Raw genomic sequence first — 16,675 nt, forward strand, 5'->3', positions numbered from 1 at the left:
CACATGGTCACACCAACGTAGACTTTATACGGGATATGGTCACACTAACGTCAGCCTTACACGGGCACATGGCCACATTAACGTCAGTCGTATACAGCCACATGGTCACACTTACGTAAACCCACGGCCTTATATTATATGGGCACATGGCCACAATGGCCACACTAACGTAAGCCTTATAATTAAACATGGCCACACTACTGTAAGTCTTATACTTAAACGGGCACATGATCACACTATCGCCAGTTTTATACAGGCACATGGTCACAATGGCCACACTAATGTAAGCCTTATACGTGCACATGGCCACACTAACGTAAGCCTTAAACGGGCACAATGATCACATTAACGTCAGCCGTATACGTGGACATGGCCACACTAACGTAAGCCTTAAACGGGCACATAATCACATTAACGTCAGTCGTATACAGCCACATGGTCACACTTACGTAAGCCCACGGCCTTTTATTATATGGGCACATGGTCACAATGGCCACACTAACGTAAGCCTTATACGTGCACATGGCCACACCAACGTAAGCCTTAAACGGATCACATTAACGTCAGCCGTATACGTGCATATGGCCACACTAACTTAAGTCTTATACGTGCACATGGTCATACTAACGTAAGCCTTAAACGTGCACATGATCATACTAACGTAAGTCATATACGTGCACATGGTCACAATGGTCACACTCACGTAACCCTTATACGGGCATATGGTCAGACTAACGTAAATGTTACACGGGCACATGGTCACAAACATGTGCCCGTGTAAGGCACATGGTTACACAAACGTAAGCCTTATACGTGCACATGGCCACACTAACGTAAGCCCACAGCCTTATACGGCCACATGGTCACACAAACGTCAACCTTATAACGGTCACTTGGTCACACGAACGTCAGCCTTATACAAGCACATGGTCACAGCCTTTTACAGGTTCACGGTCACTCTAATGTAGGCCTTTTAAGGGGAACATGGTCACACTAACGTAAGCCATATACGGGCACATGATCACGCTAACGTCAGCCTTATATGGGCACATCGTCAGACTAACGTAAGCCATAAACGGCCACATGGTCACACTAACGTCAGTCTTATACGGGCACATGGTCACGCAAACGTAAGTCTTATACGGGCACAGGGTCACGCACCTGTGTTACGTGTTTCCCCCTTTGTTCACCATTTATACACCATTTATACATATTCCTTAGGGAACTTGTGTTTTGTGATGGTTTGGCAATACCTGTGTGTGGATTACGAGCTGTATGTGAATGTCAGACTTGACGCTTGGATTTATGCGTTTATTTATTTATGTGACTACACTAACGTGAATAACCTTATACGAGTACAGGATGACGCCATTGTATTGATTATTATCACATGACGAATTGCCATTCTTAGCCGGGAAAGCCTTGTCGGTATATAGCCTTGCGTATTTTTGTATACACGGGACTTTTAGCTAGAAGTTACAAGATGAAACTTGTAACTTGTAACTTGTAACTTGAAAATACAATTAATTTACCTATTCTAGTTTATAGTTACAAGTTGCAAGTGGAACTTCTAACTTCTAACCTTTAATGAAAGAAATTTTTCAACGTTTACCATACTGCAAGGCGACCACACAGCTGTAGTGGAAGCTACAAAAGGCTAATTGTTATCTACAATCTTGCAGATGTTAGCAGAGTTTATCAGGTTAATAAACCTGGTGTAAGCCACAAGCATCGCAACTGAAAACGCGCGCATACCTAGTGGCGACCCCTGACCCCTCGCTCTACTGACGTGCTAACGTGTATAGCAGAGGGTGATCTTCGCTTGAGCACGGCGCTGTACTGCCTGGCGCTTCGACCGAGGACGGGTTAAATAATTTCATGTAGAAGAACAGCTATAATACAGGCTACAAGAGGCCGTCATGATGCCAGCACGACTCCCCGCTGTTCCTGGTTGGATCGTACTGGCAGTGATTCTGTTGGGTAAGAAATATTTTCACATCGGCAAATGTTTTACTTGACATTCTGTACAACTCTTTCAGCGAGCGAGGTTTGATCCAAATATCAGTTGTGTTATAAATTTTAATCTTTGGAATCTGCATTTTATTCGTGCAGCGCTACTCCATCGTATGGGCATCGCTAATTCCAGCGGGAAATTAAATTATTTCTAAAAATTGCTACACAGTGGGAACAATTTTTGTGAGTTTATAATGTAAATGTAAATAATTTACGTTAAAACTGGCATTCGCATTAAATTTTATTAGAGTATTTGAAATGCGTGAATCCGTAGAAAACTGCAGCTTTCATACCTACACTGGGCTTAAGTCAGCACGGCCCCCTACTCACGTTGTTTTTTATTGTTGTAGCCTTGCCAGCTAAAGGCGCTAGGGGGGTATAGTTTTCCCCTCCCTTCCAGGTCTAGTTAATGCGAAACACATGGTGGATCGACAGGCCCCTGTCCCCTTGTGACACGTACAGTAGTGTGAGGATATATAATCCTCTGTCTCCTAGACCTTGTAAACATGCAGATGGTGTTTATCTTACCCTGCTCTTCAAACACTGCATACATTGCATATTAAACAATAGGATTTGTGCCATACTGTTAAAGGAAAAGTTGTGCCATGTTGTTAAAGAAAAAGTTGTGCCATATTGTTAAAGGAAAAGTTGTGCCATGTTGTTAAAGAAAAAGTTAATGCCTTATTGTTGAAAAGAAAAGAAAATGAGGTTTGTCAACACTCCGCTGAAACCCGTGTTAAAAATATGGGGACATTTCTTAAAAAGACATTTCTGGAACGGGGCTAATTGCATTCAAATATTTTTATTCTGTGGGTTTTATGCAGCACGATGATCAGGAGTGCTTGGTACTTGTAAACGCTTTGGTGGAAACAGACTTAAAACGGCCACAAATAGACATTTTCGCATCACTCGTACCCCACTCACATATAATTGAAAAGCAAAACACGGTTAGAGTGACGTAAACGGAAAGAACAGGGTCCTCGGGCTATAGAAATACCTTGCGCCTTATTGGTTAAAACTGATAACATGGCGGCGCTTTCGATTGTCTCAAAACGGCGATTTTGCTTACTTTGAACTGCGATATCCCGGTTGTGGTACATCACAACAATAAAAAAGTGATGCTTTTTAAACTCTCTTTTGGATACTTTGTCAATGCATATATACAATTGGTATAGTACGGTCTTTTCTTTCAGTCTGAAAATTAAAAAAAAGGAATGCAAGTTCTTGTGCCAAACACAGGAATCTTTACCAATGAAAGTTTGAGCTGTGTTGTTAATCTTGGCTGAAAATTTGAGTTATCATGTTTTTAATTATTATTTGCAGAATGTAGTTCATATTGCCTTTAGTGAAGGTTTTGTGCCAATCTCGGGAATCGCAAACAATCGAAGTTAGAGTTGAAAATAAGGACTATCAGGCTTATATTAATTATTATGTAAAATGATCGCATTGCCTTTGGGGACTGCGAAACAGCTGCAGTTCTTACACATGACTTTATTACATGTGAATGAACATTTTATAAAATAATTGTGAAGACTTGTGAATTTCCAGTTTAATCAGAAAATGATGACAAGGCCAGAATTTAATGTTTTTTGTTGTCAAGCTCCAAATTCAAGATTTCTGCATTCATATAGAGATGGTAAAATATAGTAGGGGAATGGTCACTAGTCACCGGTGAAATACGGCGCATTTCCAGTTTATCTTAGTTTTTAGTTTTATACTCCAATTGTTAATTAATGATGTTAATTACAGTGTTGTCAGTACATTCTATACACAATAACATAAAAATAATGCAAAAGAACTGGGCCTTGGGGATAATTGGTAAATGTTTATATATCCGATGGAATTCGCCCCTCCTCAACCCCCGTGTCCGTTTACCTCTGTCGGCAAAACAACCAGTAAGCCGCGTATCGTTCGAGGCAGTCGTATCTTACATCACTTAAATGATGCATTATTTTAACACTTGGAAAATGCTGGCATCTTAACGTTTGTGGTTCAAGACTCTTGAGCTGCAGTTTACTAATTTCGTCACTGTTAAAGCGGTATCTGTATGAAGTACTTGATGTGGTAAGGTGATCCTGAATGATCCTTCACTTCTTCTGTGTATACATGCATGTAAGCCCGTATAGCTCCGCTCAGAAATACTAGGCACAGATATGTAAATTATTCCTTAGCCGCGCAAACGAAATTAATTTAACAGTGTAAGACAGTCAGTGTTTGCTTTCGTGACCACGAATGTACCCCAGCCACAGGATATTATGTGCAATGAATATACATAGAGATTCTCACGACACTCGACAGGCTGTTTAACACGAAAACGTCCCCTACAAGTGTATTTCATCTAAGGATTTACGTGAAACAGTAAAGATTTCCCGACTAAAGTTATTCGTATCCATTGATACGGAGTTTGTTGTTCACCCTTTCATTATCCTGGGCAAGCACGTAACGTACGTAGCAGTCATATGCTACGAGAGAACAGTGGTATATCCGGCTTGGGGCCGGGTCGTCATTGCGTGGGACAGATAGACCTCATTATACAGCATATGCTGACACTAATCCGTTTTTTACTGACACTTCTGACAACTTCTTCAGATTTATTTATTCATTTATTTGATTGGTGTTTTACACCGCACTCAACAATATTTCACATACGACGGCGTCCCTCATTATGGTGGGAGGAACCGGACAAAGCCCGGGGGAAACCCACGACCATCCGCACGCTGCTGAAAGACCTTCCCACGTACGGCCAGAGAGGAAACCTGCGTGAGCTGGAACCCACAGCAACCACTTTGCTGGGAAGCTCCTGGTTCATTGCGCCGCGCTGGCGGGCTGACCCACTCAGTCACGGATGCCCCCCGATTGTTCAGATACTAAACGGCAAGAATATGCGTATTTGTCCCTATAACCTAAAAATCTCCCCAGGTGTTTGGGTACAACATGCACGTGGGACAAACTACACCTGGGGTCTACAAGCTTGAAGCCATGTGGCATGTCTCTCAACAGTAAATACGAATATCTTCGAGTTTATGTACGTCTTTTTCATATGTTGTTATTTTCTTCGCCTGTCATATACCCTTCGGCCAAAATTTTTCGACCATCATTTCCTTACCGAAGTTAGTTTGGTAGAATAGATGGCCATGATGTATTACCTATATACATTGTAAATATTTCTGGAAACAATGCGTGACTGCATGTTCTCTGTGCATATAAAAAGCAAAAAAAAAGTTTCCCAGGTATACCTATATATATGCATCTATCTTGTTCACTCTACAAATTAATCCGTTAATTTTAACAGACAGTCTGTTTTCTGAGTGATGCTGGACTGTATTCTGTTATTGCGGCAGATTGTTCTGTTAAATATAACACACATATTCTATTAATTTAACATAGAGATCCTATTAAATTAACCTGATATTATATTGCATATGACAGAATATTACGTTATAATAACAAAACACATTCTATCATCACTCAGACAACAGATTTTCCGTTAAAATTAACTGATTCATTTATTCAGTGTTACCGTTCTGATTGCAAGTTTCCCGATTTAACACTTCAGTGGAATTATAACAGGGTTCGCTTGCGTGACTATTTAATCTGACTCCCTTTATATCTATAGCACTCTATTAAACTCATCCAGATTTCAGAACAATATACAACTGACAAAATGTAATGAAGTTGTCCTATTACAGGATCAGTTTGATGTATGGCTCTAAACATCCCAGAATTTGTTAACCCATTAAACCTTTTTTTCTGTCACATCCGAAACCAGAATAAAATTGGATGTCTTTGCGTTCAAATTTATTTCTTGCACGTCCATGTATTTTCGTCTTGACCCAGGTTTCCTGATTTAACGTTATAAAAAGAGACCATCTCTGCACATGTTTGCTGAACATTTCATAATTTGGACAATTCCCGAAACTTCCAACGCGTCTTAATTCGCTAAATGGCGTTACAACCTTCATAATTCAGGAAAAAAAAAACAAGAAAATGACCTGCAAACTAATATTTCTTTGTGATACTGACGGCAAACTGGTGAAGTTTTGAAAATGTGGTCCACAAACCAGTGAACCAGCTTTATGAAAGTTGACACAATCTGGTAAGACTTTATGAAAGTGGCCGAAAACCGGTAATGTTTTATGTAAATGCCCGAAAACCAGGAGTGCTTTAATGAAAATAGCCGCAAACCAGTAAAGCTTTATTAACGTGGTCGCAAACCAGTAAGGCTTTATGAAAGTGGCCAAAAAACAGTAAGGCTTTTGAGAAGTGGTCGCAAACCAGCCAGGCTGTGTAAAAGTGTATAGCCACAAACCAGAAAGGTTTTGTGAATGTGACTGCAAATTAGTAAGGCTTTATAAAGGTCGACTCAACCAAGAAAAGTTTTATAAAAGTGACCACAAACCATCAAAGTTTTGTGAATCTAGATGCAAACCACTGCAATCTCAGGATATGTGTTGTGTAAATGTATGGATCAGTGAGGTCAACATTGGCACTGGCTAATTGCACATCGTATATACATATCTGACGTTATGGCTCCATGTCCAATGTATCCAAAGTTTTATTCATAATTAGATGTGGGATTAATACAGCAAAAAATCCAGTCAGTATTTAATAAGGAACGGCATGTATGTAGACAAATACCATACAAGAAAGAAGAATCCAAATAGAGTATATCTGACCAGCCCGAAATGAATGATTGTTGTTCATTCTATTCTCTGGTTTGGTAAAATGGATGAGGTAAACATGACTGGAATTTTACAACACACCAAACATTTGTCATGCAGAAAAATGAGCTGCTTGTGTGCGTGTATAGACCTAATCTAAGGTCTGTATGGACTTATATAGATTTCTGTTTGTTGTCACGGGCTTTTGAGTTCGTTGCTTTGGAGTCAACACTTTCTGCAGGTGCTCTAGTGTCAGATAATAAAAACTCAAAACTGAATGGAATGATCGTTTGGTGAGTATGTTGAGTATGGTGAGCATCGTTCAAACCATGGCGATAAATCCAGCTGAAATATAGCATTGGCGGTATAAATACACAATATTTTCCATTTTTTTATGCAGCATGGCATGTCAGCCAGATTTTGTTAAAATTTCTCTCAACTTTTTAAATCGTTTAAATCTGGTTCTGTATGTAATAGCACCATACGAGAACCTGTTTTCCGATAAAAGTTACGAATAAAAAATAATTTATGAAGATTTAGGAAAGTGGGACCTCTCGTGCATGAAGCGATCCTAGCGTTACGTTTACGTATTAAACTGTCATGACAGCCATAAGCGCTTAAGGGCATTACTTAGTTAAGGCAGATTACGTGTTGTTAACAGTGTAAGAGGTCTTCGAGCAAATGGACCCCGAACATTTGTCATTGTGACTTTCGTACGACTATTAACCCGCAATTGTCGTCATATAAAAGTGAAATTTTCTTGAGTGTGGCGTAAAACAGCAATTAAGTATATAAGTAAATAACACTGGATAGTACTGAACCTTTCATTGTGTACATATAAGGGGGATGAAACATAAACTGTGTACAGAACACTCCGGGCTCTGCATAGTTTCCTTCCACCATAATGCTGGCTACCTTCGTATAAGCGAAGTATATTTTTATACGGCGTAAAACAGCAAACAGATAAATAAATTATACTCTTATTATGATGGTATTCAAACTAAATACTTAGTATTTTGTGAACAATGTGAGTTTATCACAAATGAGAGAAAATGCTATCCTTCCGATTGGTCAATCTGGCTTGGATAAGCCACAATATCCTCCGAGCAGGCTTCGGAGTCAGGGACGCATGTACCGGTCGATAGCAACGCTTGTCATAACTCTTCTTGCTCAGTTTTAAAAGAATTTTAATGATTCAGCTTTTAAAACAACAACATGTAGAAAAATTCTTGGCATGTTTTTCAGACAAATGAATTGCATACACTTGCAAAACGAGTTGAAAATGATTAACTAGCATGTCACCCAAGGCCATTATTTTCTCTCAGCCTAACCAATGTACCGACTCGGGCCCTTTTGTTTCTGTTCTCGTTGTATGAGCCGTGACATCGGTGCCTGTCGCACAGCCGAAAGCGGTCTGTGAAAGTACAGCGTGCATTGTCTGACGTACCGGTATCAAACCCCCCAAAAAATTTGATAATGCCCTTCAGTGCGATAAATTTCGATATTCCATTCGTGAGAAATTTGATTGTGAAAATTGAAATGTACAACAGCGCTTACCAAACTCATATTTAATGCGATTTGTTTTCTTGTTTTGCTAATGGATGATTGTCACTCTTACTGAATATTACTGGTTTTATGTCAAAACGACGTCGCCTAGTAATTGTAACAGGTCGTTCTCAATGCTGATATATGCATAATGCTACATCACTGAATGGCCATGCGGAAGACACAAGGCATGACTCAGCAGCCACTCACAGTGTGTGGGCTTGGACCAGTACACTTGGTGTAACCCTTATGTTCAGATGCAAACAAGAAAATACCATGCAAAACAGCAAATGTCAAAGTTTTAGGTACAGTCTTCTCTTCTATCGATTCATTGTCTGTTCTTCATAGAAAATGCACCGCCAGCAAATGTAGCCCGTGCACAAATAACTAACATTCAAACAGCTAATAACTGGGATGGTTGTTACAGCATTGTGCAGCTAGTATTTATATCCAGTGTGTAGATATTTGTGATTCGGTACATATTTATATTCTGTAAGACTAACAATAAAACAAACCTTCCAGCATAGAGAGTAAAACCAGAGCAGCGACTACAGTGTCATAGCTGTTAAATGGCTGCACTTAACTGGTGAAAAGAGTCCTCTTGTCAGTTTACCTCATTTAGGGCCTTTGGGGTTTGGGGTTTCATGTCGCACTTAACAATTTTTCAGTCCTATTTCCACCGCTCTTTTATCTAGTGCTGCTTCACTGAGACGACTTATCGAAGGCAAGAAAGGCGCCCCGCCCGAGCCATTATACTGATACGCGTCAACTAGTCGTTGCACTACTCTATCCCCTTTATACTGAACGCCAAGCGAGGGAGTTACAACTTCCTCTTTTATAAGGTCTTAAGTGTCACGCGACCCAGGATTGATCCTGACGCCCTACCAACTGTGCTATCGGGGGCCGGTCTCTCATTTTAAGTGTTCATGTAACTGCTTAAATAGCAGCAAATTACACGTCCCTATCACCAATTCTTAAAGTAGGTACGGCCAAGAAGTGAGTAAAAATATGCAGTACCTATCATGTTAATCGCAATATATTAGACGTCACTGGTCTAGAATTACTCAAAACGCAGTATTGTCAAAATACTAGTAGGTTAGGTGCATGCTGAATTGATGACGTTATCCCAAATAACGTAACAGTACACCTTTACTGAAAATGGGTTAGGTCCAAGCTGAATTGATGATGTTATCCTGAATAACGTAACAGTACACCTTTACTGAAAATGGGTTAGGTCCAAGCTGAATTGATGACGTTAACCTGAATAACATAACAGTACACCTTTACTGAAAATTGGTTAGGTGCATGCTGGATTGATGAGGTTATCCTGAATAACGTAACACTACACCTTTACTGAAAATGGGTTAGGTCCAAGCTGAATTGATGACGTTTTCCTGAATAACGTAACAGTACATTTTTACTGAAAATGGGTTAGGTCCAAACTGAATTGATGACGTTTTCCTGAATAACGTAACAGTACACCTTTACTGAAAATGGGTTAGGTCCAAACTGAATTGATGACTCTAAGAAGGTTGACGTGTATCATTTGGAACCTGACTGTGGATTCTACCAGATGGAGAGACATCAAGTGTATAGCTATAAGTCTTTTCGTACTGGCCAGTGAGATATAATATAGATATATATATACTCGACTTCAAGTAAAATGCTTATCTTATTTTATCCCTATCTTACTTTTTCTTATGTTTACATGTAGGCTATCTACTACACATCTAGGCTACCACTTGAAATGTTGTCCGTATTTCTGGACTCCCATCCCACCACCATCTCTCAAGACGCTTTACAGGCATATATTGCGCAGGTCAGGTCCAAAAATTTCGTTGAGGATAAGGTCGCTGATATCGAGAGGGGTTATCTAGGGCCATTATCATTCATTGGCTGGCCTCGTCACGTATCACTATTGGCGACCTCTCATCATAAACAATGCTGTTTGGGTTAAATCCTCCGATGACACCAGTCAAAACAATTAAGTTGGGACATTACTTTTTGTTAACGTCATATCTCCTGTGGCTTGTGACCGTTTTATATAGGAAGAGATGTGTTAAGTGTTGTGGGTACATCAAGTAAATTACATAACAAAGTAGATAAGAGTGATATGTCATCTCGCCTTGCACAGGACGGTTTTGGATGACCGACCCCGTTCTCATGCACTCTTAGTGGGGTTTCGGTGACAACAGAGCGATCGACCATTCTGCTGTGATAGGTTGTCCAGACTAACGTCCGTTGAAGATAAAATCTCTTCTACCCAATGGAGTATTTATTTATTTATGTATTTGATTGGTGTTTTACGCCGTACTCAATCCTCCGATGACACCAGTCAAAACAATTAAGTTGGGACATTACTTTTTGTTAACGTCATATCTCCTGTGGCTTGTGACCGTTTTATATAGGAAGAGATGTGTTAAGTGTTGTGGGTACATCAAGTAAATTACATAACAAAGTAGATAAGAGTGATATGTCTTCTCGCCTTGCACAGGACGGTTTTGGATGACCGACCCCGTTCTCATGCACTCTTAGTGGGGTTTCGGTGACAACAGAGCGATCGACCATTCTGCTGTGATAGGTTGTCCAGACTAACGTCCGTTAAAGATAAAATCTCTTCTACCCAATGGAGTATTTATTTATTTATGTATTTGATTGGTGTTTTACGCCGTACTCAAGAATATTTCACTTGTACGACGGCAACCAGCATTAATGTAGTAAGAAACCAGGCAAAGCCAGGAGAACACACGACCATCCGCAGGATGCTGGAACCTTCTCACGTACAGCCAAATTGAGTATGGTATGGGTATATCTACGTCACATGTGGGAATGCTCCATGAAAATTTGGGAGTTTACCCTTGACACTATGGAAGTGAAAGATCCCTGAGATTTGCCTAAACAGCAGTCAAATGAATCATTCAATCAGTCAATATTACAGATTAAGTTGCCAAACACTTCGTAGTTGCTGCATGTATATGTATAAATCGTAAATAGTCTCCAACATTTTTAGGCAACGTAGAAAAACAGAACACAGAACTGCTTTCACGTCGTGTACTAAGTATCAACGGTTATTTGAGATAGAAAAGAATAAGGGAATAAGCGTATGGAAGAATGCTATTGAATTAGCACAGGCAAGCTGGCATTTATTGCTTCTCGCACACCACTGTTGTCACAAATTGGGCCCTTTAGGGGCTAATCTTTTTATAAGAGGAGCTCTCATTGGTGAATACGTTCCAACATGTCTATTTAATTGTTTAACTTTTTTCTACTAACCCTGTTTGGCATTTGTCGAATTCTGTGTACACCCTAGTGCGAACACAATGCTACATTATACTAAAAAAATTTGAGTAGTTTAATTGAATCTCTCGGTGAAAATAATTGTGTGCATATCTTTGAAATTTGGTGCTTAAAATGTTGTCATAATAAAAAAAAGTAGATTACAGTTGAAATATATATGACGTCCCATGATTCTCCCAAAATGAATTTCACGCTGATAAAACTGCAGCAATACCCCTGGATAGACTTCTATCAGGATCTCTGGCACTCTCCTCTTAACTGTGCCTAATGCCCTTTAACTCGGTGGCCTAGTGGCTAGATATTTCATCGTGTTGAATAAAATCGCCAATTTGGTTATACAGATTGTGAACAGATGCAATCAAAACGCTACTGAGATACATATTTGGATTATCGACATATAAACTAGCATGGTGCACGAGTTGGATACAGATATATTTCATTTGCTTCGACAATTCCTCGCGTCTTTCCACCATCAGTGAACACTGCTGACTGCTTGCATGAACCCATCATAATCTTTATCTTATTATATTCACTTAGTTCTTTATTTGTGGTTTGCGTTCAACGTTGTTTTGGAAATTGACTCTGCGATTATTGATCCGGAACGTGCATTTTGATCTGCTGTTTTGCATAGGACTGTTTCAATGCCTAGATTCATACATCAAATCCCTGTGAAATCCTGAGAAGTTCAGCTCTGACGCGGAAACTCTCAAGTGACCCTGTGGTCAGTATCTTGGACTGGTATTCGTATCTATACCTTAACACATTTCGGGAACTGGTAGAAGAGTGCGGCAGCTCATGGATCCACCTCAGGCCTTACAAGATCGTGGCCAAGCAGTCGACGACCTCAGGTTAAAGAGTTCTGGGAGGTTCTCCAGTCTGTGAAGAGAGGCTCTTACTCTTGTCATGGATCTCATCCATTCTCCTGCCTCTCTCTTTCGTCCATGCTGTTTAATCTTAGATGCCTAACATGCAACATTTAACTTACATCTCAGTTACTCCACAGTTTGCTTCCATAATTTCATGAAGTGTCAGAAATTCAACGAAATCGTCAACGATCGCATCACTTGGTTTTTATCATGCTTAAATGATGTCAAATTAAAAAGGTGCCCAAATCGCACTGCTCTTTCCTGTGCGAAAAAGTTGAAGAATGACTGTACATGGGTATTCTTGACATCTTGCATGTAGTCTCTGCATAGCTCTCCTGTGTGTTACAGCGGAAACTTATCCGCCTTCAAAATGCTATAATGTCTATACAACTGGCTTATAATGTATGCTGTGCTGTCTTCGCTGTTTCTCCAGGATGCGTGCAAAAATGTCACGGCGTTCCGAAGGTTGAGGACCGAGAAACCTGTGCATCTGGATATTCTGGGGTAAGTTGCTTTCGACACGTACAGTATATGTACGTATATATATATAGATATGTGTGTGTGTGCGGTTGTGCGTGACTTGTCAAAATGAAAGATGCGCTGTGCAGTACACTTCTACACCTCTTTTGCTTGTAAACCTAACATAATACGAATGCATTATGAAAACGCACTATGAAAAGGGTGTTTGAATTTTCAATGTTTACTTAGTTGTTCCTTTACCCGGGCAACAGCAGGATGTCTCTCAGTGTTTAACAAAGGCAAGCAAATATGCATGAATACTTAATTCAGCCTGGAAATGGAGCCGTCTCTGTTCGTGAATACATACATCTGGGTTGAAAATGGAAGAGTGCTAGCTCTTGCCCTACATCTGACCTTGACTTACAAAGTGAATACCATTTGTTTTGTAATGTTCTGTGAATCTAGAATGTTGGTGGAAGTATTTCAACACAGGGTTCAACACTTGATGTAGAACATCATACACATTGTACATATTCTCATAGGTTTTCCTTCTGATATTGATTCACAAAGCGAATGTTAACAGGAACGTAACACCAAAGCAGAAAAGAAACACAATATTATAACACAATAAACAATATTGCGGCCATCAGATCTGGCATTTCTTTGTACCAGAACAAACTAAAATCTTTAATGATTTTGGATTAATGATTTTTGATTATCAAATCTTGAGACTGTCATCTCAGTGCTACATGAATGATGATTATCTATAAATGACATTTCAAATCAGTTTTCAGTGATGACAAACAATAATTTGTTTTTTGATTCATCAAGTTTGAAAAAAGTGACATCTTTCATTTTGACAAGTGAATACAAAACTAGAATGATTTCATCCCGTCGAAATATTTCATGTCAACACCACCATTCCTCATCGGTTCATTAGGCTATTATTCATTTACTAAGTTTTATTGAATATGGCCGAGGTGTTTTGCAGAATTTGATTTCACAATGTTGTGGCAGAGGCAGAACATTTGACATTTCTAAAAGCTAAACTGGGCAAAACACAAAGACCTATTTCTGGCTTGATGTTAGTGACCTACATTCATGACAAAGTGACAGTGCAGGAATATCCGTGACACAAATGTTTCACGCGAACAAAGAAAGAACTTACAAATGATATGTTTGTATGATAGAGCATTTGGGGAGGGAATTTCCCCAACTGTCACTGTAGGGCCTCGATGACTAAAAGCGTTTAATAAAGCACGTATGGCTATTTACGCACTACAACTTTTCTAGAAAATCTTTTGTCTTCCACCAGTATGGTGTGCATAGCCATACGTCACACGTAGGAAAGTTCGTTAGTTGTTTGTCAAAGTTTGGTGGTTTTCTCCCGCCACTCCGGTTTGATAAGTATGGTAGAAAGGATACCAGGGCTGTTCACATTCTACGACCAATAAACTAGAATGTGCATTATTTTGTTAAGGCCTAAGATGACACTGGATAGCAGCAAGAAAGAGGTTTATATCTCATAATCCTTACGTGGTAAGCACAACAGCTTGTGATACACTCAACATACAAAGTGTAGAAAACTTCAAAATAGATTGGACGGACAATGGTACCATTTCTTTTATAAAAGGAATGTTGAGAATATAAGGTGAATAAGCCCAATCGGCTTTTCAAGGGATATCGGCGAGACAGGTGGTGGATCTCGCAAACTACCGCCGCTAAAAGACGTGATTTTACGCTAAATACCAGACGCCGTCGAGTCGACAGACAGATGTGTATTCAATCTAGCAACTTTTGTACAATAACGTCTTTTATCAACGTTATTTTGGGAGAGCCTCCACCTGTCCCGCCGATATGTGCGTGAATTCGCGAGACCAATGAAACGCCGACTGGGTGGTTATATTCTGCTTTTGAAACTAGGATAAAACTTAATAATAATACAACGAAAAGCTGTTTAGCTTAGAAGTAAGTCAATCTATCAATCACCGTCACCGTATTATCCTGACATACCTCCTCATTGTATCTTATATCATGATGAATATATAGAAGTGCCAGGCGGGGGTAAACTAGCGACCCGCAAGAAATTATACTAACGAACTCTCCCATATATGTGACGTATATATATGCAAAATGACGAAAAACGTTGAACATACGTTGGACTGCTCAAACGGGCACGCGATCAGTCCTTGGGACTGAAAGGCAAGCTGATTTAATAACTACACCTCACAACTAGGCTGATCACAGGAAATAAGTAATGCACAACTGGTTGGATAATAACTGCTTTAGGCTGAAAATGCTCTCCTGTAAAGCTGACACCATGATGGACTGGGTGGAAAATATTCCCGATTAAAGTTAGGTCTTTTTTTTGAGAAATGTTCCTCGTTAAAATGTTAGGTTCCAAATGCTTTAGGTTCCGAATGCTTTAGGTTCCGAATTGCTTTTTGTGGGATATGCCCCTCATTAAAACGTTAAAAAAACCAGAGGAAATACAAACTGCAAGGCAGTGTGGTACAAACTGTCCACCTAACCTCAGTATTAATGGAAAAGATAACAGTCGTTACAACGATGGTGCGGAATATAAGGATGATAGATATCCCATAGAAAGGCATATCCAGGAGATAAATGTAGTTCAATTCAGGGAATTTTATCGCATAGTATACACAAAATGAAGTTTGCATCAAAAGAAAGGCCATCAGACATTGTGCAAGAAAACAGCCTGTTTTCTATTTTAAGAATATTGCCAAACGAGTTGCGATCCGTTATAATATTATAGTATACGGTGGCCTTTTGAGAGCAAAAACTTCCATGGGAGCTGAAGTGAAGTCTTATGGCATATTTTATCTCTATAAGGTTTAGAATCGCTACACGTCAAGTACCTATACATTTGGATTGACTGCATGCCATTATGTTCCATGTAACGAGCTATTTTGGTGGAAAAGATTCCTTATCGTGTCAGCTGGGCTCACTTTATAACACACTGTTACCTTGGTCAGTTTTTGATAACTATTTTTATTCTAATGTAATTAATTTGAAGAGCTACTTGATTGTATGTTTGGTTGGTTACATCTACAGCCAGTCCCAGCTACCCGCGTTAACACGTCACAGAGGCTACAGAGACTGAGACAGCATCTCCGAAATAACAGTATCGACGCTTACATCATATCATCTGAAGATGCTCATGCGGTGAGTATGATCGAATACAATTTCAGATAATATCAATAAAACTGAAACAATTGGCAGCTAGGAATATCAGGATTGCACGCGTAACACGAAAAGAAGAAGATTCTAATCAGATTAAATATATCGTTTAAGTCAAGACAATTGAAGGCGGCTTCAGTTCAGGTGACTAGCCCTGGCCAGTGAGGGCGTGTGTTCAAATCCAGCCATGGCAAGCTCGGCCTCATTAAGAGGTTTCGAATGTTCCTGGTAAACTCGTTTCCTAATCTGCCTTCAAATAGATGTAGCATTTATTAATTTATTTATTTCCATATTTAAGAATTATAGTCTAGACAGTTAACATATTTGCTATGGACTCGGTACTTGACATTCAAGTTCCAGGTTAGAAACCTGTAGTGGTTTCATCCAGTTTTTTGGTAGGAAGAACAGTGCTATATCCAGAAAATTTAATCCTTATTTAGGATATAACCCTTCTTCTACACTGACATCTAACAGTATGTGTATACATGAACACCGGGCTTCTGGTGTCTTTGCTTACGCCATAACCAAAGTTTTAGGTGTATAGTTCTTTACACTTGTATCAATAACGAAAACTCCAAATTGCTGTTTGTGTATTCTTGAGGGTAATAATTCTTACAATAATTCGCATCGAAA

At 39.5% G+C, this 16,675-nt stretch overlaps 1 protein-coding gene across 2 annotated transcripts in view; it reads left to right on the forward strand.

The window, feature by feature from the left end:
- LOC135468646 (xaa-Pro aminopeptidase 1-like) overlaps positions 1–16,675 on the forward strand; it is a 39,205-nt gene that overhangs the window by 661 nt on the left and 21,869 nt on the right. Inside the window, exons 1-3 of one of the 2 annotated variants that reach the window (XM_064747016.1) lie at positions 1,687–1,980; positions 12,816–12,886; positions 15,917–16,027. In XM_064747016.1, the coding sequence (XP_064603086.1) occupies positions 1,920–1,980; positions 12,816–12,886; positions 15,917–16,027 (243 nt within the window). In that variant the 5' untranslated portion in view covers positions 1,687–1,919. Of the gene's footprint in view, positions 1–1,686; positions 1,981–12,815; positions 12,887–15,916; positions 16,028–16,675 lie in introns of those variants that run through there. The other variant, XM_064747024.1, reaches the window with a different exon arrangement.

The sequence above is a fragment of the Liolophura sinensis genome, chromosome 1, assembly GCF_032854445.1.
Source record: "Liolophura sinensis isolate JHLJ2023 chromosome 1, CUHK_Ljap_v2, whole genome shotgun sequence".
In the NCBI taxonomy this organism is placed as follows: Eukaryota; Metazoa; Mollusca; class Polyplacophora; order Chitonida; family Chitonidae; genus Liolophura; species Liolophura sinensis.